This window comes from Mus musculus, chromosome 6 (assembly GCF_000001635.26).
Source record: "Mus musculus strain C57BL/6J chromosome 6, GRCm38.p6 C57BL/6J".
NCBI lineage: Eukaryota > Metazoa > Chordata > Mammalia > Rodentia > Muridae > Mus > Mus musculus.
In genome coordinates, this window is record NC_000072.6 from 8,250,572 (window position 1) to 8,274,550 (window position 23,979).

Here is a 23,979-nt window from a genome sequence, read left to right on the forward strand (position 1 = left end):
GGTTGCACAATAACATAAGTAGAATGTCCCCGGTGTAAAAGGTCCGGAAAGCCCCCTATCCTAAGATGTCCTGAGTCAATTAAGGAACGGAATCAAGATAGTGGAAGAAACAAAAGTGTTAGTTAATAGATGGTAGCCCAGGGACAAGAAGGAGACTGAGATGCCAGGGGCTTTGGGTTCTAACATTTATTTATTATTATATCTAAGTACACTGTAGCTGTCTTGAGCCACCATGTGGTTGCTGGGACTTGAACTCAGGACCTTCAGAAGAGCAGTCAGTGCTCTTAACCGCTGAGCCATCTCTCTAGCCAGGACAAAATGCTTTCAGTTTTGTGTATAATTTCGTCAGGTAAAAAAAACTCTAAAGCTCCAAGGAACTAACACTTAAGGAAACTAAAATAGGAAATATTCCTGATAAAGGTATTAAAAATGTTATCAAAACAGTTTTGACTGTCTAAACTGTCCATAGGAAGACACAACAAAATTTATATGGAGGGCCACTGTTAATAGAAAAGTTATTAGCTTATTAAATGAGATGGCTACTAAGGAGATACGTCATAGAAATAATCCCTTACTGAAGGTGTAAGAAAAACACAAACAAACAAACAAACAAAGGCTTATTGAATCTTTGGCTTTTACCAATACAGAAATAAAAGGGATATAGGATTTCCCAGGGATAGATTAAATAATGCTCTACTGACTTCAAATATTTTAAATCTCAATGAAACAGGTAATACCTTTCCAAAATAAACTGGATTTTTTTTATAGGACTTATGAACAGATCAGCATACATATGTTATAACTTCAGAATGAAAGGAAAAAATATGTTGTGATGGGGAAGAGGTTTTGTCTTTGTTTCAACAGAAGAAAGCCTATGGATTCCATCCAAATTAATAAAAATCAGATTTGACTGAGTAAGACATCCCCTGAAGATCTTGGCTTCAGAGGGGAAGAAATCAACATCAACAAAATAGGTTACATATATTGCTGATCCCTCTACATGGGGACAGCTAAGACTGGCTGAGACATGAAAATGTCTCCACAATAAATGTTGATCACAAAACCCTCAGGACTTATCATGCCATCGTTTCATTAGGCATGGATGAAAATGTATATTACAGTTTGGCTATACAATCCAAACTAACTTATAAAGAAAGACAGATGCCTTCCTTACCTGCTGAAACAAAGAACAGAGAATCATCTTTAACTGTACACACTGCACATTCCATATGTGTTAATGCAGATATATATATTATCTTTGAAAGCTTCTATATTCACAGAGGAAAACAAGCAGACACTAGCTAAGTTAAAGTGGCCCTGACAAGAATCACCCTTGAGGGTGGTGAGAAAGATGCTGAGACATATTTATTCCAGTATCCTGCTTCACTGACTACTTCAATAGCTGCTTCCTTGGGGATCTGCATCTAGAATAACTGTGTATTCAGATGGTGATTTCTAGGACCAGACATCTGGTCTGGATGTTGGCATGGCCAAGACTCTCTGGTCCCATGTTATGTAAAAACTGATTGGTTACTAAAGAACAGGTTCAGCCAATAATTGGGCAGAGGAGAGAGCGAAGGCTGTACCTCCAATGCCGTGGGTCTTAACGAGGCCAGAAAAGGTTGTTTGGGAGCAGACAAGGCAAAACCCCCAAATTACTTTTACAGTTGGCACACCTAATGCACCAGCTCTAGCCCATTTTAGCTCCCGAATAAATGACACGGATGCTTAATCAGGTTATTGAAATGCTTCAAGCTCTATAACTGGGTAAATATTCATCTATTCTAACCCTACTATAGTAGCTTGTCTACTGCCCAGCCATATGGTCCTTTACCTGTAATCTGAGTCTTGCTCAGGCTTGCTCTGCTCTAAGAGTGTCCTTAAGGCCATTCCTCCTAGTCCCTCCTCAGGGTTTTTCCACACTTCTTCCTTGCCTCTCTCTGGTCACTTTGGACCCCCCCCCCCACTAGAATAGGAAGTCCTGCCTGCTTTCTACTCAGTTATTGGCTGAATCAGCTCTATATTAACCAATCAGTGGTGATAGGAAACAATTTTTACATAACACTGAGACCAGAGATGCTCACCATGCCAACATCTGGACTGTAACCAGACATCTGGGCATAGAAATCAGCATCTGAACAAACAGTGCACAAAACTCTAACAGGAAAACATTCTGAATTTTGTCATGTCCTACATTAAATCCTGATATTCCTGGTATAATTTCCAGTGTCCCAGTAAATTTAAGATATTACACCTCTAGAACTGACATTTTTACAATGTTTTTGTGCTATCACCTATGTTTCTTAGTTTTACAAATAGTTTTTTTTTAAAGATGTGAGCTGCATTATAAATGAACGAATGTACTCTCCTTTGCCTTCCCTGATATTCTATAACCAATATTTACTGAAAACTTACTAGGAGTAAAAAGTTAACATGTAAATATTGTAGAATTTTCTTTTGGCACAGGGAAAATTGAGTATGGTTAGCAATTCTACACACACACACACACACACACACACACACACACACACACAACACTCAATTATATGCTTGAGATAGGTAAGCTGTATAACTTAAGAATAACATTTCAATGAAGTCACTGCAAGAAAAATCTGGAATTTGTGTTAGGGAAGTACCAATTGTTAAGACAATACTCATTCAGGTGCCATGCTCATGGGACACCAAGATGTACCAGATAAGCAGCTCAGACATGAGAGAACTTAGATACAGCTCCATCAATATTAGCACTCACTCAACAGAAAGCAAGATCCTGGGCTGACTTAGTAAAACTTGAGGATACTCTCAACATTTGATACACCAGATAGATTAACATAGAACTAGAGACTGACACTTCCTCTGGTATTTAGGGCAAAACGTACTGAGAATGGCTGATGTCCCTCCTTGCTTTCAAGCTATATTCCACTTAATAAAAAGCTTTACTATAACCAACTAGAGTAATATTCTTTAAGTAATCTCCAGATTATTTGGGGCCTATAAAACTCAAACAATATTTTGTTACTGAACAAAATATTTGACAACTTAAATCAAGACTTTGACTCGTGGTCTTAGAAAGTTCAGCTCATGGTCACTTGGCTCCATGACTTTGGATCTATGAAGAGACACATCATTATAGTAGCAGGAATCTGAGGAGAGAAGGTTGTTCACATCAGGGCAGATATTAAGCAGAGAAGACCAGAAGCCAGGTTATCTATCGGCTTCAAAGCTGTGCTCCTCGTAATCTACTTTGTTCATAAGTTTCCAAAATAAAGCCCTAAGTAGGGATCAAATGCTTACATGAACCTGTAGGACAATTTCATATTCAAATGATAAACTTGCACATGTGAGCACCAAAGAGTCACGGGCATTTCACAATGCATATATGCCATCTCCTCTAGGCCACCAGTATTGAAAATTATAAATTAAAATTTCTACAGAGATCTAAACTCTTAGTAGTAGGCTAAGATAAAATGAAAAACAGGTTACGTATTTCCAGTACACCATAACACAAGGTTCAGAACAGCCAGAAAGAATGGGATCAAAGACCAAAATTCATCACAGTAAAATTTAAATTCTTGTAGTTCCAGGTACAGCATTTGTGGCACGTGGTATCATGTGGGAGTGTTAAATCGGTCTGGGCAATCTTGTCCTGAACGCTTTGCCCATTGTAACTCATATGACCTCTCTTAGGTTAGCTCTATTTGTAACCTGTAGTTTTCCTCTGCAGATACCTGGCTTATTCCTGGCAACTCTAACACCCTTAAGTCTCCACTGCAGCTAAAGTGTCAAACTCTCAGTTCATGGATCACTCTGATGCCATCTGTAGGGGCTCTGCCTCTCAAATACTGTCTAAACTTCCAGTCCTTCCCTTGAGATATAGATGGAAACCTTCAGAGCCCTGAAACTCCTGTGTTTTACATGCCTGAAAAACAAGCACTGTATGGATGATGCTAAGATCTGCTCTCAGCCTAGCCAGGAGCCAGGCCCAGTCAGGCCACTTCTGTATTGACTAAAGAGTGCCTGAGTACACAGACACACAGACACAAACAGACACACAAACCTTAAAGCTGTGCCTGCAACATTTCTTGGAGCACCCTTCTTAATGGAAAACCTTCCCAATGAGTCAAAAACTTATTCTGTGATGCCCTAATGGTATCTCTCCCACTATCCCAATGAAAAGAATTTGCTTTCTTTTTCCTGGTGCTAAGCTCTGAACAACTACGTATACCCTTTGTGCCCACTTGAAACATTCCCTTCTGGCCAAACTACAGTTTTCAACATTACTTTTTACTCTAGTTCTTACTGTAAACCCAGCAAAAAGATGTACAATGAACACATCACAGCCTGAATCTTAATCTGTCTAAAAATTTTTTTCCAAATTAATGTCTTCATTTTGAATTTAACCTCACTTTGTCTCGGGACATAGACAAAAATCTAGGCAAATCCTTTCACAGAATGTTTTTCCAGTCTAATTCCCAACAGTCTCAAATCTACCTGAAATCTTATGAGCAGTCCTTATTCCTATCAGCATTTTGGTCTTTCAAGTTCCAGCCATTATGCATTACATTATTAATTATTACATTATTATTAGCTCACAATGTGCTAGGACTTCTCTTCTCAGTTCTCCAAACCTTGCAAATTCTTCTCCTGAATCCATTCTTAAGATTTAAGAACCACACAGATTTCTCATAGTAATCACCCTACTTCTCTGACTCCACTTGTATGTGTGTGTGTATAAATAACTATTTTATCATTGTGACAAAACACTTGATATTCACAACTTAAAAGGAGAGCTGATTCATGCTTTCAGAGGGCTTAGTACCTTAGAGATGACAGGGGATGGGAGAAAAGAGAGATTCATAACACTGGGGTGAAGAAGCAGCAAAGTGAGGAAGGGATCAGAGACCAGCTAGAACCCTGAAAGGCAACCCTCCAGTGACATACTTCTTTCATATCTAAAGTCTCCAGAATCTCTCAAATTAGTTTGACCTGTGGGAAGACATTCCAATATTCAGGCCCTAAAAATGTTAGATGAGAATTCCATACTAAGAATAATGGCAAGCTTAAAGGCACGAAGAAAAAGTCAAAGATTCTGCCAACCCTACGATCACCTGTTTGGCAGTGGTCTATACACATTTTAGAATCCAAAATGAAGAAATTGACAAATTGGATACACGCCTGTTCTTTTCATTCACCAAAAGCATTTTCTAAATAAGCTACTAAGGAATAATCAGCATGGTAGATGGTAAGAAAATCTATAGCATGGCTAGCTGGCCCAGGCTTCTATTTGGTAGATATAAGACCAAACCTTATAGTTACAAAACTCCAAGCTTGAGACTGAAAAATAAAAACAATTGACCAACAGCATCATATTTTGATTTTTATTATTCAGACTATATATTGAAGTATCACTTTTAAAAAAAGTTTATAAAAAGGCTTAGTTGTAAACTGTCATAATAGATTTACAAAAAAATATATATATATAAAAGAACAAATTAAATATTAGAAATTATAGGAGTCGCTCCATTAAACTGCAGGAGTCTTCCTTAATAGCCTTCAGTGTAGCTTCCTGGCAATCTTAAGAAACTGAAGAAGCTCATTCATGTTGTGGAAGCCCTACAGGGAAAAACTGAGGAAGCTCATTGATAATTTTCACAGCTTCATTGTAAAGTTCAAGATCTGAAAGAAACATTTAAGCAAACACTTAATCTACAGTGGACTCTGCAGTATCAACTGTTACCTGAAGTATTTCTATGTCTTTCCTTGTGAGAAGTCGACTTACTTTCACAACCCATGTTTATTTAACTGTGGTACTAGCAAAGACTGGAGAGATGGTAAACCATTAAAGTCGTTTTATGCTGGGGTCATACTTTCAGTGTTACTATACTGTTCTAGTGTCCAACTCATATATTAAAATATTAATTTTATCATATTTTAAGTCCTTTTTATTCTATAACTAGCGGTATTTATTGTTTTCTTTACACACAAGGAATGACTAATTTACAAGGTCTATTCTCATTTTATAGAAATTGAAAATATACCAAAACTGAGATTTTAGATCAAAAACCTTAAATAAAAGTTTTCTCCTATTCATGAGACTGCTGAACAGTACGGTGCTTTACTCACCAAAGCGATTAGTATCTTCCTTAAACAGGGTATAAGATGCACAGAGCACGGTCGCCTTGGCTGTGACTTTTCCAACTACTTCTACAATCCCAGAGATTTCCTCGTCAAGCTAAACATTGAACAAAATGTCATTTAGGTATATTTACCTTTTCAGGTGATAATGAGCTTGGAAAGCTGTTATAATGTTTCCTTGTTTTTCAGATTTATTCACAGTTTACTAATTTTTCATTGCAAAAAGAAATTTTACATTTAACCAACACAACAATGAAATACAGTTGTCAAAAATGCTGGCCTGAGTCCTGTTTCCTTTGGTAGTTCTTTACGTTCTGAAGATACAGTTGTACGTTTAAGTTGAAGGCAAAGACATTAAAAGACTCCGAGGATGTTCAGAGTTCCTGTAAACAGACCTCCTTATTTGTTTAAAAACTCACCGAGAAGAACTGTGGATAAATCTTACATGTTCTATATCAAGTAACCAAATAGTATATGGATTTGTCGGCATAAAATATCAAAGATGTTTTAAGCACATTAAACATAAAACTTTAAAAAATTTAGAAATATAAAAATATGCATGAATATATATATATATATATATATATATATATATATATATATGAAAATTAAACATAGAAAATAAAACTGACTAGCAATGCCACTTAGTATGAAGCAGGAGGAACACACCTGGGGCCAGCTCTTGAAGGCCAGGCTTGTGATTATGGAAGAAGCAGTTTAAAAAATTTTTCACATGTATTTTTTGGATTTTTTTTTTAAGGAATAAAAATTGTTATCCAACCAATACTTAAGGGACACTTTCAGAAATGTTGGAGCCCTAAGAATCACTAAAGTTTAGAAATGGAAATAAGACAAAATATGAGAGCATGAATTTGATTTTTAAAGTTATACAAGTGTAATCTTCACATTTCCACCCCCAAATCAGAAATAATAAGAAACCCCAAAAAATTAAATATGAGAGCATATCACTTAAAACATACTGGCTCCATCAATTCAATGGTTCCATTTTTTCCTTCTCCATCTGAAAGAATAAACATTTTTCCAGTGGGATGAATCTAAAAAAGGAAATCAAGACAAAAAGCCATAGATTTAGAAAACAGAATCTACAGAAATGAATATTTAAAAGATTCCCTGAAGTTTCATTTGGTTGAATATAAAGTAATAGGGGTTTTGGACAGTTTATTTGGTTCAAGTTATAATCTTATTACCTGATCAGATGATTGTAAGCCCAGTTAATTTTGAATTTCTAATAAACAACAAATATTTGCTTAGTGTTTTGTGTGGTTTCTTTTATTTGCAAAAGACACTTGGTACACTAAAACTAAACGAGGCTTTCACTGTCTAATGAAATTCTGCCAACATTCTTGATTTAGTACATCTCACAGAATACCTTCTTTTTGAGGGGTTGTTTGTTTGTTTGTTTTCGAGACAGGGTTTCTCAGTATAGCCCTGGCTGTCCTGGAACTCACTCTGTAGACCAGGCTGGGCTCGAACTCAGAAATTCACCTGCCTCTGCCTCCCGAGTGCTGGGATTAAAGGCGTGCGCCACCACCGCCCGGCTCAGAATACTTTCTTTTAAAATTAAGAACGATGATCTAAAAGAACTGGTTGCCAGATCTGAGGAAGACTTCCCTTGAAACTGAGCTCTGCCACTCGATGTGAGGTTTGAGCAGCTCAGTCAGCCTACCTGTTTAGTTAGAAATTCTTTTCCCTTAGAAAATGTGTGAATGAAATGACCTAGCAGGTAAGTCCTTACAGAGGATTTTCTTTCCCTCGGCACTCTCAATTTCTGGGCCTTTGGGCTTAATTTTTACCTATAGGAAGGACGAGGCTGCAATCTAAGACTGGGCTAGATACAAGGTATCTATAGAATATGGGAGGGGCTATCAAGAAATGTTTCATAGGGAGACGACTGCAAAGTAGAAAAACTAGGCCCATAAATAGAGACGGCTGCAAAAGACAGGGAAGCAAGAAGCTAAGTCTGGCTAAAACAAAAACTCGAACAACAGACAGAGGAGCCAGGTTTGTAAATACCTTCCTGGTAAATAAAGAAAGGGGGCGCGGAGCGCTTGGATCTAAAAGGTCATTCCAAACAGTTTTGGGGACATAAAAGAAGCGGCACCAAAATGTTGCTGCAATGGCTTAGCAGTTTCCACAAGCTCTTCTTGTGAAAACTACAGCAAGCTGGAGGGCAATGCTGCTTAAAGGTGACCTGCTCCCAGCCTCAGCTCCCGACCCCGCAGTCCTTCCCGAGTGGCCGTGGTCCCGTCCTCTCGCCCGAACCCGCATGCACCTTTTCCAGCTTCCCCACGAAGCACACGGGCCGGTCGATATACTGTGGTAACATGCTGGCGTTGACGCGCGCTTTGGGGAGCTGCATTATGTCCTCCATGATTCTGCCGCCAACACTCGCAACCCGCAGGAAAGCAGAAAATGATTGACGCCCAGCGGGCGGCCGCGCCAACCCGGGCAGATTTCCCGAACACCAATCAGAGGAGACGTACGCTCCAGACCCACCAATCAAATCCACGGGAGCATCTGGTTCGCTCGCACCGGGCTGGCGGAGGGGCTCAAGGCTTCCGGAAGTACTGGTAGACTGCCTAGTGACGCGCGGCGTTCCGGAAGTCACTGGGGCCGAAACCCGGCGGGCAGTGGAGGCGGGACTTAGAGGGGCGGGGGCTGAGGCCTGGGACCCGGGATCTGGAGCGGCCGAACGTCGACTTGACCCCGGAAGTAAGCTGAAGGACCGTGGTGGGTGGCGAGCTGCGGGCTGCGGCGGAGTCTCAGGTAGCTTTCTTGCGGGAGGTGTCTGGATCTCCGCGCCTCTCTCCTCCCGAGGGCTGAACCGTCGGGGTGGTGGGCGGAGTCGGGCTCCTGGTCCCGGAATGCCGCGGTGCGGGCACTGACAGTTGCCAGCTTTTGCGCGGGTGGCGCGGGTGCGTGCCTAACCTGGGGTTTGGGGTTTTTATTTTTGAGCCAGTTCTACCTGTAGAGAACCATCGTCAGTCTTTACCCCTCCCTCAGGAGGTTGTTGCTAGGAGACGTTGTGTAACGGACCTGCCTGCTTTACCCACTGGCAGCAAGAGGTGCTGCCCCTCTCTTTACCTTGGACCTTTTGCTAGCCTTGGCGGTGTGGAGGTGTCCATTTCCTCACCTCCTGGGTGCTGGCGTGCATTGGGGCTCCGGTAGAGGAGGACCCCCGGGAAGGACTAGAGATGACAGGCTTCACCAGCTGTTGGACCCAAGCTAGTGCTCCTCCACTGGCGTCACATTTTCTCTTTCTGCAAATGAGGGGTTGACTGCTTTGTAAGGTGCTAGATAACTCTAATTTTGGGTTGTAATACTATATCTAGTTCCCCGAAGTACTCAGAGCTGGCTGTCTGAAAGACAGTTTATTCCAAGATTTGAAGAAAATTGTCGGATGTGTTTCTGGTTCAGAAAATGACTGGATGCTGGTGGCTGTTGATTTTAGTAATTTCACCAGCAAGGGATTGGTACTGAGAAATTTCAAAATGAACGCACATAAAAATACCTTCAAAAGAGGTTGCAGAAATTAAAACATAATTTTAATTGCGTCTCATAATTATGTGGAACAGTGTCTGGATTTTTCTAAAGCCAAAGACTTATTAACCTTCAAATTCAGGGCTAATAACTCAGTTCCAATAATTCAGTTCCAATGTAGCCTGCTGTTGCTGCCTTAAGTAATAAAATACAAAGATCTGGTTCCATCTATTTAAGAGTGAAATCCAATCTCCCCTATTTAAACGATTGTTAGCTCTCCTTAGTGTTCATGTGACATTTAATATGTGTGTCTTAATTCTGTTGTGATTAAAACAAGTTTAAAATTTTTTTCCTTAGTTGTGGGCTGCATTTCCTTTGGGTGCTGGCAAGTCGGTATTGAGGCATTCATGATATAGCACTGCGTTTTCTACCCTGGTGCATAGCACCCTTTTAGTTCAGTGAAAAGTAACCAGCAAGAAGTAAGTTCCCAGTTCAGGTCTAGTTTGCTTTATCTGTGTGCTGCAAGCAAATGGTACCCTGTCTCCAGACATAGGTTCTTACCATCTAGTTGTGGTGGACAGCTCGGAGCATTGTAGAAAATCGTGTTGTTTGTGTGCCTTTGGGTCATCCTTCTCAAGAACTCTAGGGAGGTATATCACAGCCTTTCAGCCCTGAGATTTTTGTTTAGTAGCTCATGCCTTTAGGGGAAGCATTCTTTTCCCATGCAGGGTATTCCCATTTAAATTTCCTTTTAAAACCAGTTAAACTTTTCAATTAGCTTACAAAGTAGTAGGTTTTCCTGAGACCTCTTTATACATCCTTAGTCTTGGTTAGCCCAACCTCGTGTTCCCATCTCCACTTAAGCCTTTCACCCCCCAGTATTCTCCTCCAATGAACTACTTTTATAGCTCACATGTTCTACTATCTCTTACACTCCTTGAAATTTCTCTGTAGCCATCTTTGGCCTTTTGTAGCTTCCTGACCTCTAAAGATACCACAAATGTAAGCACACAAATCTAAAACCTTAAAACTAGGATCCATATGTGAGAGAGGACACAATGTTTGTCTTCCTTGGCCTGGGTTACCTCATTCACTATAATAATATTTTCCAGCCCCTTTATTTTTTTTGTAAAATTCATAATCTCATTTTTTTCTGTATAGCTGAATACAACTCCATTGTGTATATGTATTGTGTATATGTATATGTATTGTGTATATGTGTACGTATATGTATACATATTTGTTCATTGGTAGCTGGACATTCGGGATGATTCCATTTCCGAGCTATTGTCAATAGAGCAGCCATGAACATGGATCTCAGAGCATCTCTATAAAAGAATACTGAGTACTGTAAATGTAAGCCCAGGAGTGGTATGGCTAAGTCATATGGGAGTTTTCTTTTCAGCCTTCTACGAGACCTATACAGTGACTGCCAGTCTTACTGATTTTTCTGCCAAACCTAGCTTGTGTAGAAAAGGTTTATTTGGCTTCTATATCCCGAATCATAGTCCGTTGAGGGAAGCCAAGGCAGAAACTCAAACTGTGCTTCTAGAAGTCAGAGCTGATACAGAAGCCATGGAGGCTGACTGGCTTGCTCCAGAGTTAGGGTTAGGGTTAGGGTTTGATAACTTAAAATTATAGATTCATGTTTTGTGGAACTTTTTATTGTTGATTTCTGTGGTTTGGTTTCAGGCTGTGTTTCTCAAGAAAAGATTTGTTTCCTTGCTTGCACAATGTTTGGCCCCAGGCTTTGTGCCTCTTCACTGTGGGACATAGTTAATTAAAACCCAGGATCCATCGGGAGTATCCATCGGAAGTCAGTACTGGCCATGAAAAAGATACTCGTTGTTACTACTTGGATATTTCCCCCATAGATTTTTAGCCTTTCCTTCTTTCTGGACTCAGTAAAATTTCCTTATCTCTTAATGGTTTGGCCATGCATTTTAAAATGGTACTAACATATCCCAGTGTTTTTACATAGGCTGTGCTAAGATACAATTTTTCTAGACATTTGATTTTTCATTTTACCAGAAATAAATACACACACACACATACACATATATATGTGTATATATATACACATATGTATGTATGTATGTATATATATATATATATATATATATATATACATACTAGTATTATTTTTAGCTAATAGTATGCCTAGTTTTTTCATCTCATGAGTGTTACTTAAGAGAAACAAAACAACAAAATAAAGAGAGCTTGTGGGGGAATTCTAGTTGCTGAAGACAACAAATATAACTATACTCCAACCAGAGCTTGGATGTATAGTAGCAGTAACATGTATTAAGGGGTAAAAGTGAATTGAAATGATAGCTTAGAATGTCTTTCTTAAATGCGATATGAAAGAATTGGCCTCAGAAGTGGATGCTCACAGTCAGCTATTGGATGGATCACAGGGCCCCCCAATGGAGGAGCTAGAGAAAGTACCCAAGGATACTAAAGGAATCTGCAACCCTATAGGTGGAACAACAATATGAACTAACTAGAACCCCGGAGCTCGTGTCTCTAGCTGCATATGTATCAGAAGATGGCCTAGAAGGCCATCACTGGAAAGAGAAGGAGGCCCATTAGTCTTACACACTTTATATGCCTTAGTACAGGGGAACACCAGGGCCAAGAAGTGGGAGTGGGGGGGGGAGGGGAGTGGGGGTGAGGACTTGGGGGACTTTTGGGGTAGCATTGGAAATGTAAATGAAGAAAATACCTAATTAAAAAAAAAGGAAAAAAAAAGAAAGAATTGGCTTAAGGGAAGTTGAAAGAAGAGTACAATGACAAGTTTCATATTTTAGGAGAAACATTGACAGTTCAAAGTGGAGACTGGGTTGGAATAGCCTAATGAATGTGCTTTGGGTACAAAGAACATCATTTTTTTATTTACTAATTTTGCTAAAATATATATAACATAAAAGTTACTGATTAACTCTAAACTATTTTTAACCCTCCAACTCAGTGTATTCTGTAAGTTCATATTGTAACGCAACCATAACCACCACTGTTTCCATCTTCCAAAACTCAAATTCTGTGACCATCACTCAGTCATTCCTTAGCATTTGTACTTTCTACCTGTACTGATGTAGCTACTCTTAGATGTCTTATCCAAGTGCAGTAATGCAATATTTTTCCTCTTGCATGGGCTTATTTTATTTAGCAATATCTTTAAGATTTACGTTGTGGTATGTGTTAGAGTTGCATTTCATTTTAAACTTGAATAAAACCCTATTAAATGAATATACCATACTTTGTCTAGTCATCTTTCCACTGATGGGCACTTGGACTGTATACACCTTGCAGCTTAAATATTTAAGTAAAAAACAAAACAAAACAAATAAAACCCTTATGAGTTGACACAATTAGTTCTAAGTTATTAACATCACAAAGGACAGGAACCATGAATATGAAAACTGTGAGACTCCAAATCATCTCCCATCATTTTACAACACCACTTTTTAGTAACCAAACAGTGTTGTGTTATTGTTCACAAATACCTCCATTCTCTGAAACTCTTGAGGAAATATAATCTTCTAAACAAATCTAGATAATTGGCCACTTATCTAATTAGTCATTTGACTATATTCTTCCAGATATGGTGTGAAAGGGTACACGCAAAGGATTGACTACAAATATGGCTACTGAGAATCTACTCTATTGAAAAGATACCCATGTTGGTTGTTATAATCTATACTGGTGATGCTTGTATGCAGAATTCCATGACAATAGAAGAGAGAACCCAAAAGTCAGGAATTAAGAAGTTGTATGAGATAGTGGTTGGTGGACATGCAGTAAAGGCTGAAAATGAAATCAAGGTAATCCTTAAGATTCTGCCTCTAGAGCCGGGCGTGGTGGTGCACGCTTTTAATCCCAGCACTCGAGAGGCAGAGGCAGGCGGATTTCTGAGTTCGAGGCCAACCTGGTCTACAAAGTGAGTTCCAGGACAGCCAGGGCTATACAGAGAAACCCTGTCTCGAAAAAACGAAAAAAAAAAAAAAAAACAAAAAAAAAACCAAAAAAAGATTCTGCCTCTATCCTGTTCCTCAGATAGGGAATAGAGGAGTCTGTGCTGGGTGTGTGTGTGTGTGTGTGTGTGTGTGTGTGTGTGTGTGTGTGTGTGACGTGACTGAGGCTTGGCTATTAAAGGAGAATAAATGGCACAGAGTGAGGAACATAGACTTGGAAGTAGACTAGCGTATGTATGTTCTGATATGTTGTACTTAAGTGACTTGGTCAAATCACTCAAGCCTAGAGATGTGTACTTTTCTGTAGTACCAGAAGAGAAAAGAAGGTTTTACAAAACCGTTAGAAGCACTGGGGTCATGTATGCAAAGCACTGAGGTTAAGACCTTGTGAACCGTAAAAACTTTAAGTAACACAAGTTGCTCTTGGAATGGCTAAATTGTCCTTAAGTCTCTGTGGGGCATCTTGATGGTAATGAGCACTGAGACAGTGAATGTGGAAAGAAAATTCAAGCTGCTTGTTTAAAAGGAGTTGCCTGAGATGGCAGTACCTGAATCCATCTGCATCGTGTTCTACCCAGCTCTCCCTAGCAGCCTGGGTAGACAAGAGACCTCTTTTATTCATGTTAGTTTAATAATATGTTTTCTACATTTTCATCTATTTCTTGTGGGAAATTGCCATCAGACAGAGACTCTTCCTGTCAGTCTGTGGAACCACATTTTCCCTTGCTTGCGTAGATGTCATTCTAGTGATCTTCTGGATGGAGAGCCTGGGTTGCTGCTCCGGCTTTCTGTTGTTGGCAGCTTCTTGCTCTGTGTCTAGTCCTGGAAGTCAGATGAATGTACCTATGATTCTTTGATTCATCCAATTCTAGTGGCTAATAAGCCTTAACCATGTGTGGCTCTTGTAGGCAGTAATTGTGTCTTCTGTGGCTTAGACTAGAAAAGGAATCCAAATGAGTTGGAAAATGAGGACTGATTTGTAATTCTTTGAGCTTGAAATTAGACAAGTCCTGTGCTCTGCTTACAGACTTTTTCTGTTTTAAGTTCCAGTTGGGGCACTGGCATGCTAGTTATCATAGATGACTTTATTCCTCCATTACCATACATGGTCATTTACCTGAGATACTGGCTTTACTGGAGAAATGTTTTGTGTTCAAATTGTCTGGAATCCTTTTGTAATGTGTTTTTTTTTTCCCCAGAGTTGCACAAATTAAATAGAGTAGGCATTATTGTTCTTATGCTGTGTCAGAGTCACAACCATACCATATCAAGTGGACATGTTTAATTGGTAATCTGATTTTTCTTTCTTGTGATATGCCTTGGTTAATTGGTTCATAATAAAAATATGAAGCCTTTTGTGTGTGTGTGGGGGGGTGCACTTGCCACCACCAAATTGTGTCTTTATGTTCTGTCTAATGAATTCTGAGGCAATTTCCAACTACTCCTGCCCAGAAGAGGAAATAGAAATCAAGAAAGAAAGAACAATGAAGTTTCCCACACTTTGAAAAGCTAACGTGTTTTTATTTATTCATTTGGTTATTTTGAAAATCAAGGACTTTTTTTTAATTAGCTTTTGAGAGAAAAAACAGAAGAACAGGCCAGCTATAAGACTCTGTAGCTACCAGGGTAAAAGTAAGAAAAAGCCATGCTGATAGCAGTGGAGGTCAGGAAGCAGCAGTAAGGCAAAAGAACTGGCAGATGCCAGGGAGAGCATGCTTATGTTTAGCCAGTATCTGTAAAGAGGTAAAGAGAAGAGAAGGTTGGGTTTTTCTGAGTTAGAGCAGCCCCAGAGCAGAGGCTCCGTGGTACAGCCCAATAAAGGCTGTGCAAGCAGCTGCACTCCCAAGGAGTTTCCACGTGACTGAGAGTGGGTATTGAAATGCATTGTTTAGATGTCATTGAATATGTCTCTAAGGGTTATAGAAGGGTTTTATTTCAATACGTAAATATTTGCAGTGTTCCAGCTTCTTACAAATTGAGAACACTGTGTATCTTTGGGTATAACCATGTATATTTAGAATTCAGTTGAACCAAGTAGATTTAACAAAATGGTGGCATGTTTCCCCTTAGGGCCCATTACTTCCCCAGCCACAAGCTTTTGACCAGGGTTCCAATACCAGGCACAATAATGTCTTTTAGAATTTTCAATGAAAATCTTTAGTTATAAACTTGAGTGGGTGGTAGCAGATAATTCTTTAAGCACTTTATGGGCCATGAGAGAGCCCAGGTACAGTGAGTAGTTTTGAGACTTTAAAGACATCTATTCTCCTTTGATGGCTTTTTACTCGTGTACGGTAGATTTGGGTCATTTGTGCCATTCCTGCTTTTCCCTTTCTCATCCCTGCATACTCCTGCCGAGTCCGTTCACACCAAGCCTCTTTCGTACTTTTATGTCTTGCTTGTTTGCTTGTTTGTTGTTTTTTTTTTGTGACCTACTCAGTTTAATTCCAGCATGGATTGGGGATGGGATCTTTTCTGGAGCATAGACCCCACTGAAGAAAATTACTTTTTTTCTCAGCTAGCATTAACTGATGATCATTACTGAGGGAGGAGTGGGGACTCAAAGCTCCTTTGACAGAAATCAACACTTTTAGCACTTCTTTCCATCCTTCAGCTCTTTCTCCCCGTGTCTTCCGTGATGTTCACTGAGCCTTACGGGAACTGATACTGATTTCCTGCTTAGAGGTGTGCAGTTAACAGTCACTTATTAGCATTATTAGCTTCTTACTAGTTACACATCTCTGTGTTAACCATTACCCACTGCAAACACACTCTTTTTCACCAGAACATAGAGCAGCACTTATAACCATGTATTAGAATCCATTTGACACCAAGCAGATTTAACAAAATGGCCCTTAGGGCCTATTCCCCAGACACAGCTTTGGCCAGGGTTCCAGTATTAGGCATAAATATCATCACAAGGTGATGAAGAACATGTTAGATTAAATCACAGAGTTGGTCCCCCCCACCCTCTGCTAGTCTTGCCTCAACTGGGGGCATTTTGCTGTAGACTTACAGAATAGCCAAAACAATCACAAATGGACAGACTCTTGGGATGACTCACAACTGCTAAAGACTTTCAGAAAATGTTCTCTGTTGATTAGACTTAGGCTATTAAAATTTACCATTTTAGTTCTAAAACTGTCAACTGAGGCAAATTCCATTTGCATAATATTCAATTAGTTTGCATGATATTTTACAAAACTGAAGTAGTTGCTACCTTATAAAAAGTAGGTTATTGCACAATACTTGAATTTCTAGTATACCTTAAAATATTGAAATGAAATTTACGTTTTCTTTTTTGTTATTATTTCTTTTATGTTAGGATTCACAGTAATGAATGGGTGTCGTTCTGGGGCCTTCTTATCCTGCTTGTCTTCTTGCATTCCTTCCTACTGTTCTTCCTCAGCTTAGCGCTCTCCGTGGTCTCTAAGGAGGGAAATTCCAGTCGTTTGAATTTTTTGGCTCTTTTTCATCTGTCTTTTGTGGAGATGAATAACTGAGCTTTTTCAGTACACTACCCCTTTTCCCCAGATATTTCTTGTCTCAATCAAGTTATCACACTTAACCTCTACAACACTGTTTAAAACATTTAGTCTTCGTACAAGACTCTTCTAGAGTATTTGAACTTAATAGTCAACAAATCTTGTTATGCTGCTCTGCATATTCTAGTATTTTGACTTTTCATTTTAAATAGTTCTTCTTTATTCTTCTGCACTCTTGATTTCTGTGGCATATCTACATATTTTTTGATTCTAGTGAGGTTAATTCCTTTGTTGTCCTGTACATACCTTTATTCCTATTGGCTCTTCTTTAAAAACAAACAAACAAACAAAAACCCTTCCTTCTCCCTCCGTTTGTATTGGTGCCCCACCCATCGGATGGAGTAGAAAATAGTCTGCTAGGGCTTTTAGAAGTTTTAGTGCTCTTTCAGAAATGATTTATGCCGTTTAATGAGTTCTTGTCTTGGATTAAAACTACAAAAATCATAAAGTACTGCCCTACTCTATTTTGTAATTCTCAATAGAAAATAGTAAATGTTCATCTACATTTATATTTGATTTCATAATCATGCATTTCATAATTTGTCATATGGAAGAGGAGAACTACATATTATTTAGGATTTAATTTGTTAGTATGAAATTCACTATTTATTGAATTTATCTGGAACAAGCATGAAGAAGAAAATTATGTTTATAAATATGCATATATATCTTCTATAGTAAAGTGGCTGCTATATTTCAGTCATGCAGAAATTTTACTTCTGATATATTTATATTAACTAGTGAGATTATACACACAATAAACTTGAAAAGTATTTTTTAATGTCTTTATCTTTTTTGTCATGGGTGATGTTACTTAAAAAGAAAATCCTCAGAATAATATGAAAAAATAGTTGTATTATGCACTCTGTCATTCCCTGAACTTGAGAGCTGTGAGCTCTGTCTTGCCTGGCATCTGATAAACCTGCTGGACGTGGTCTGTGTGTGTTATTAAGTGAATATACTGCCTGTGTGTGTTATTAAGTGAATATACTGCCTGTGTGTGTTATTAAGTGAATATACTGCCTGTGTGTGTTATTAAGTGAATATATACTGCTCTTTATGTTTTGGTGGTGTTGAGTGCATAAAGAAATGATTTTACTTTTGTACACAGAGATTATCTGTCACAAACACAAATTGGCTTAAACTTTGAGATGATTTTCTGAAAAATTGTGAGCTAAAATATTTATTTAATACCCAAATATGCTAGTAATGAATATTCATGTGATTTGCATGTTTCTTCTCCCAGTTTTGGCTTGAGAATGTGAAGTCAGTCCCTGTGTAGCTCAGAGATCCTATGTCTGCCTAGTAGGAACAATGTTGTAGTTAGCAAATAATAGTTTTTTAAGAATGAATTATGATTTTTCTCCTATTTGCAATGGTAAAATTTGCTTTGTGTGTGTGTGGAAAGTAATGGAAAAGGGAAAGAGCGTGTACCCTCCTAAGTGCCAGGATTCTAGGCATGTGCCACCATTTCTCTTTTTGTTTTGTTTTGAATTTTCATCTTGTTTTTCACCACCCCCATAAAGCTCATGTCTCTTGGTTTTTTTTTTTTTTTTTTTTTTTTTTTTTTTTTTTTTTTTTTGGCTCTACCATATATGAGGAGTTGGGATGAGGGCCATCTTCCTATATTGAAATATTATCTTTTTTTTTTTCATGGCTGATGTTTTGTCCTTTCCAAGTTTTAATCCTTTTAAAAGAGAAATCTCCTAGGTGTGGTGGCACATACTTTTGATGTCATCCCTGGGCTCTGGGGATTAGGGCCTGACAGAGGCAGAAAGATAGATCTCTTGAGTTCAAAACCAGCCTGGTCTACAAAGGTTCCAGGCCAGTGGGAGGAAGGAAAAAGAGAGAGAAAAAGAGAAAGTGAAATTACCAGCTGTTTTCTGTCAAGAGCTAGGCTCCTTTACCATTTATTTACATTGGGCTTAGTGTCCTGCCCTTCCTGGATCTGCAGCTCTAGTCATGAAACCTGCACTCATCCTAGAACACTTGTCAGCGTCATGGAACTTTTCCTCAGGTTAAATGTTAGGGCTGGAATTTATGAAGACTAAACTTCAGAGTGCTTTCTACCCTTAGGACTCTTCTTTGCCCTTCATTCTTTTGCTCCAAGTGCCTGAGGTAGCAGCTTATGATGTGGCCTTGCCTGCACCTTGGCACCCTTCAGTTTGTATCCCACTTGTTTTCTAAGGGTTTTCATTCTACAGGACTATGCAAAGATGGAGGTGGGGGGCAGGGCATCAACACCAAGATGGGAGTTTGGGGTTGGCAATAGTGTATATGGGTACAGTACATTGCCTGAAGCAGGTAAGGGGGTAAAGGCTGTCTGCAGCTCCTTCCTTCCTTCTTTCCTTCTTTCCTTTTCTTTGTAAGTGGTTTTAGCTTTATGAAGTTTCAGCTAGATATGCAGAAAAGAAACCTAGGCAAGCCCCCCCCCCCCAAACTAATGTTTCTTCTGTGGTTTGTGAAGGTATTATCAATTGATTTCAGTCTTTCATGGAGTGCTTTCCTGAATCGTTAGAAACCGAAAGAGGTTGCAGACTTTTAGGGCACAGATTTTAGACTGGAAACAGATCTATCTTGCTTTAGACCTTCTATCTTTTGCTATGTAGAGAAAGGTTGATGCTTTTCAGTCTGGCCGTAGAATCCTTGGAGTCCTTATTGTGCTACCTTTATGACAGCTCCTTACTGAGAAGAGCAGGACTATCTGTTCCATCTGAGCTGACCTCATTCCGAATATCTGTTTCAGATAGCAGCAGCAGCGGCGGCGGCGGCTATGTTTCACTTCTTCCGAAAGCCTGCAGAATCCAAAAAGCCCTCTGGGCCGGAACCGGAAGCAGATGGATTTGTCCTCTTAGGTGAGTCCTTAAGAAACAAAATCCTAACTCGGTGAATCGTTTTAAAAATTAGTTGGTAATGATACGAATGGATTGTAAACTGTCTTCTAATTTCAGAGTCAGATGTATGAGACAGTGTCTCTGTTGCAATGTCAGGAGTGTGCGCCTGACAGCCCGCAAGGCTCTGCCAGCCTCAGCGAGTTTCTCGGTAGGGTTTTGTTGCTTTCTCCCTTCACAACAAAACTTCAGAAACCTTTAGACCTCTTGGAAACTATTGCCTTCTGGAGTTTGAGCAATATACGCTTCTCACAGGACTTTATTTCAGCTAAGTTTGGTTTTTCCAACCACTGTTCTATGTTTCTATTTTAAAAATATCTATAAAGGTAAGAATTATACAAAGAACTTTGATAAGTATTTTTTTTTTTTTGGTCTGAGCACATTTAGAAATAGCATTATTCTCTTTCACCATGCACTCATTGAAAGAACATGACAGTGGCTCTCTGCAGTGTTGAGGTCACACAGTTTCTAGAGCTGCTTATTTATGTATCTTCCTACATCTGTCCCTTCAGTTGCCAGCATGGGACATTAGGGGCAAGCTCCATCCATGGGTGATGTGGCGCTCCTTTTTGTGCAGTCTCTGCTGTCATGTAGCCTTGACCAGATGTCTCCCTGTTTACCTTACAGCTGCCCTAGTAGGTATGTACTTTGCACCTGCCTTTGCAGGGAAAGTCCATCTGGTACGGCCTGCCTTTCCTGTCTTAGCAAGACTAGCATTAGAAGTATCTTTGACTGAGACTCAGAAGTCTCACAGGCTTCCAGATTTGCTATTTCATGAGGGAATTTCCAAGACTTTAATTACTCTAATATGCGGGTACCAGCTGTTCTGCCTTTTCTATCCCCACTCTAATGGTATGTTTTCTCAGAAGCTGACATGCTGTGTTTTGAGCAAGTTTTCCCAGGACCGTGTTGGACTGAGCATGATTGATGTTGTCCCAGGACCGTATGTCTAGAAGTTTGACACTTATGAAGAGGAATCAATTCTGTATAATCCTAGAAAAACAATAAAATGTGTAGTGTAGTTGATCTGACCGTATACTTTGTTCAAATGACCCAGCGGCTATCAGCCTAGGCCTCCATGTTCCTCAGGAGCTGTCAGCTGATTCTGTCTGATTAACTGCGGTTGGTTTTAAATGTAAAGTTTCCATTTCAATAATTTTATTGAAGGAAAAACAACAACAAAAATCTTTGTATACCTGGTGTTCTATGGGCTTTGTAAGGCCTCTTGAGGTTCGGTGCAGTCAGTCAGTGTGGCGTCTGCCCTCGTTTCTCTTTTCATCTGTCACATCGTCTCACGTCTAACTCAGAGGCACTGCACAGGCTTACAGTTAAGTAGCGATCCGAATGCTGACTTCACAGGCAGAGCAGGGTTGACACCCTACTAGGTTTTCCAGTTTTAAGAAGTTGTTTAACAGTCCCAGGTGTTAGTATGGAACTGAATTAATTAATGCACAGAAAATACTTAGAGTATTCTGTAAGTAATGTGGTACTATCACCGTGTACAGAGCACTAATGTTCCAGGTTCTTTGCCGTGCATGAAGCAACTTTGGACTTAACCTGGGCAATCCGGTGCCAGAGCCTATCTTTTTAGCATCTGTACTGTTGCAGTTCTGAAATACTACACTGTCAGCATTTCATTTTTCAAGCTGTTTGTTTAGTTGATATAGAAGAAGAAGCATATGAAGTTGTGACGCACTGTTGACAATATGGCGACTGTAAATAATAATAAAATCCCACACATGTCAGCGAGCTGGAAGAAAGGGTTTCAGTGTTTTCACTGTGTCCTCAGTTTTAACCTAAGCCGTTAGTGATGGTGCAAGGGTCCAGGATTCAATGAAGAATGATATCCCAGACTCAAATAGTATATAAAGGCAAAGAGTAATTTATCCTGCAGAAATCTACCATGCTGGGGTCTCTCAATCCAAGATGGAGACCACAAAGTGAGGGATTTAAAGCACATTAGGGAAATTCTGGAGTAGGTGACCTTTATCTTGCTCCATCTCTAGGGACATTCCAGAACTGAGTGGGGGCTGGAAACTGCTGCTGGGGAAGTCTGGAAACTGCTGCTGACCCACTGTCCTTGCCTCAGGTCAGGTGGTGGGCAGCTTCTGGTAGCTGGGCAGTTTCTGACTAGCTGCCTGAAGCCTGGGTTCTTTTTTTCTAGTAACTGACTTGCCTGGGCTTTCCTGGACTTGCCACGTTCTTAGGCATAGTCTCCTTGACTGCCAATTTGAAGCCTGTTGTGGAACCAGCCCAGCCTTCTCAATAGTTTAAGGCAAAAAGAAAAAGCCATACATAGCAGCCTTATTTATAATAGCCAGAAGCTGGAAAGAACCCAGATGCCCCTCAACAGAGGAATGGATACAGAAAATGTGGTACATTTACACAACGGAGTACTACTTAGCTATTAAAAAAAATGGATTTATGAAATTCCTAGGCAAATGGTTGGACCTGGAGGGCATTGTCCTGAATGAGGTAACCCAATCACAAAAGAACTCACATGATATGTACTCACTGATAAGTGGATATTAGCCCAGAAACTTAGGATACCCAAGATATAAGATACAATTTGTGAAACACATGAAACTCAAGAGGAGTGAAGACCAAAATGTAGACACTTTGCCCCTTCTTAGAATTGGGAACAAAACACCCATGGAAGGAGTTACAAAGTTTGGAGCTGAGACAAAAGGATGGACCATCTAGAGACTGCCATATCCAGGGATCCATCCCATAATCAGCCTCCAAACGCTGACACCATTGCATACACTAGCAAGATTTTGCTAAAAGGACCCTGATATAGCTGTCTCTTGTGAGACTATGCCGGGGCCTAGCAAACACAGAAGTGGATGCTCACAGTCAGCTATTGGATGGATCACAGGGCCCCCAGTGGAGGAGCTAGAGAAAGTATCCAAGGAGCTAAAGGGATCTGCAACCCTATAGGTGGAACAACATTATGAACTAACCAGTACCCCGGAGCTCTTGACTCTAGCTGCATATATATCAAAAGATGGCCTGGAAAGAGAGGCCCATTGGACTTGCAATCTTTGTATGCCCCAGTACAGGGGAACGCCAGGGCCAAAAAGTGGAAGTGGGTGGGTAGGGGAGTGGGGGGGTATGGGGGACTTTTGGGATAGCATTGGAAATGTAAATGAGGAAAATACCTAATAAAAATATTTTAAAAAAAGAAAAAGCCAAAAAACAGAAACAACAACAACAACAAAAAAAACCCCTGAGAACATTAAATTGTGTACTTTACCTTTTAAACATGAATGTACTTTCTTTTAAATAAAGGAGAATTTGGCATTTTATCACTGTTTATTAAGTTTGGATCCTAATTTGGCTACCTCACTGTTTATTCTCCGATATTTTAAATAACTAAAATATTTTTAAATTATTATATAGAACTAACCTCCTGGAAGTTGAAGGCTCATAGTAGTATTGTTTTTGTAGTAAAATATCATTAGCATTCACAGACTTAATCGACTTAACTGATAAAAATTCTAACCATTACTAGGAATTATTGTATTACCATTAAAATTTATAAAGACAAACTTTAAAATTTTTTTTATTGTGGTAAACTACCTGTTTTGTCATGTCACTCTATAGCAGTCTCTTTATGTAATATTTACTTTAATCTCAGGGCATACCATATGAAAATACTTTGAAAAGATAAGTTCAGTGGTATATTTTTTCATAGTTTTATTGTTAACAGGGTACCATATTCACATATTTTGGAATATGTACTAGTTACTTTTCTGCTGTGAGAAAATACTACAGCCAAAAGCAACTTGTAAGAGAGAGTTTATTTGGGCTCATATTTCCAGAGGACTAGATGTCCATAACAGCAGGGAAGGAAGGTACGGTATCCTGAGGCCAGGTCAGGAGGCTGAGGGATCAGAGCAGGAAGCAAGGAGAGAGAACTGGAAGACGGCT

General features: G+C 39.5%; 2 protein-coding genes across 3 annotated transcripts in view; one reads left to right on the forward strand and one right to left on the reverse strand.

Moving 5' to 3' along the window:
* Nucleotides 1-5,364: 5,364 nt before the first annotated feature.
* Rpa3 (replication protein A3) lies at nt 5,365-8,570 on the reverse strand. The gene is made up of 4 exons (NM_026632.4): nt 8,429-8,570; nt 7,116-7,190; nt 6,124-6,232; nt 5,365-5,676 (listed from the first exon to the last, which is right to left on the reverse strand). Exons 1-4 carry the CDS (start codon nt 8,525-8,527, stop codon nt 5,594-5,596), a joined length of 366 nt encoding a protein of 121 aa, NP_080908.1. The 5' UTR covers nt 8,528-8,570; the 3' UTR covers nt 5,365-5,593.
* Nucleotides 8,571-8,716: 146 nt separating this feature from the next.
* The window catches only part of Umad1 (UMAP1-MVP12 associated (UMA) domain containing 1), a 169,480-nt gene continuing 154,217 nt past the window's right edge, over nt 8,717-23,979 (forward strand). For both annotated transcript variants that reach the window (NM_001302353.1, NM_001302354.1), the window contains exons 1-2: nt 8,717-8,922; nt 19,902-20,010. In NM_001302353.1, coding sequence (NP_001289282.1) covers nt 19,929-20,010 — 82 coding nt within the window. In that variant the 5' untranslated portion in view covers nt 8,717-8,922; nt 19,902-19,928. The remainder of the gene's footprint in view (nt 8,923-19,901; nt 20,011-23,979) is intronic.

What these genes read in the sequence shown, in the direction of transcription:
- Rpa3 (NM_026632.4), bottom strand. Translation starts at nt 8,527, where the DNA reads ATGGAGGACATAATGCAGCTCCCCAAAGCGCGCGTCAACGCCAGCATG. An exon ending in TCGTGGGGAAGCTGGAAAAG is followed by an intron (nt 7,191 to 8,428) that starts GTGCATGCGGGT and finishes TTCCTTTTTTAG; the next exon opens with ATTCATCCCACTGGAAAAAT. An exon ending in GGAAGATACTAATCGCTTTG is followed by an intron (nt 5,677 to 6,123) that starts GTGAGTAAAGCA and finishes TGTTTCTTTCAG; the next exon opens with ATCTTGAACTTTACAATGAA.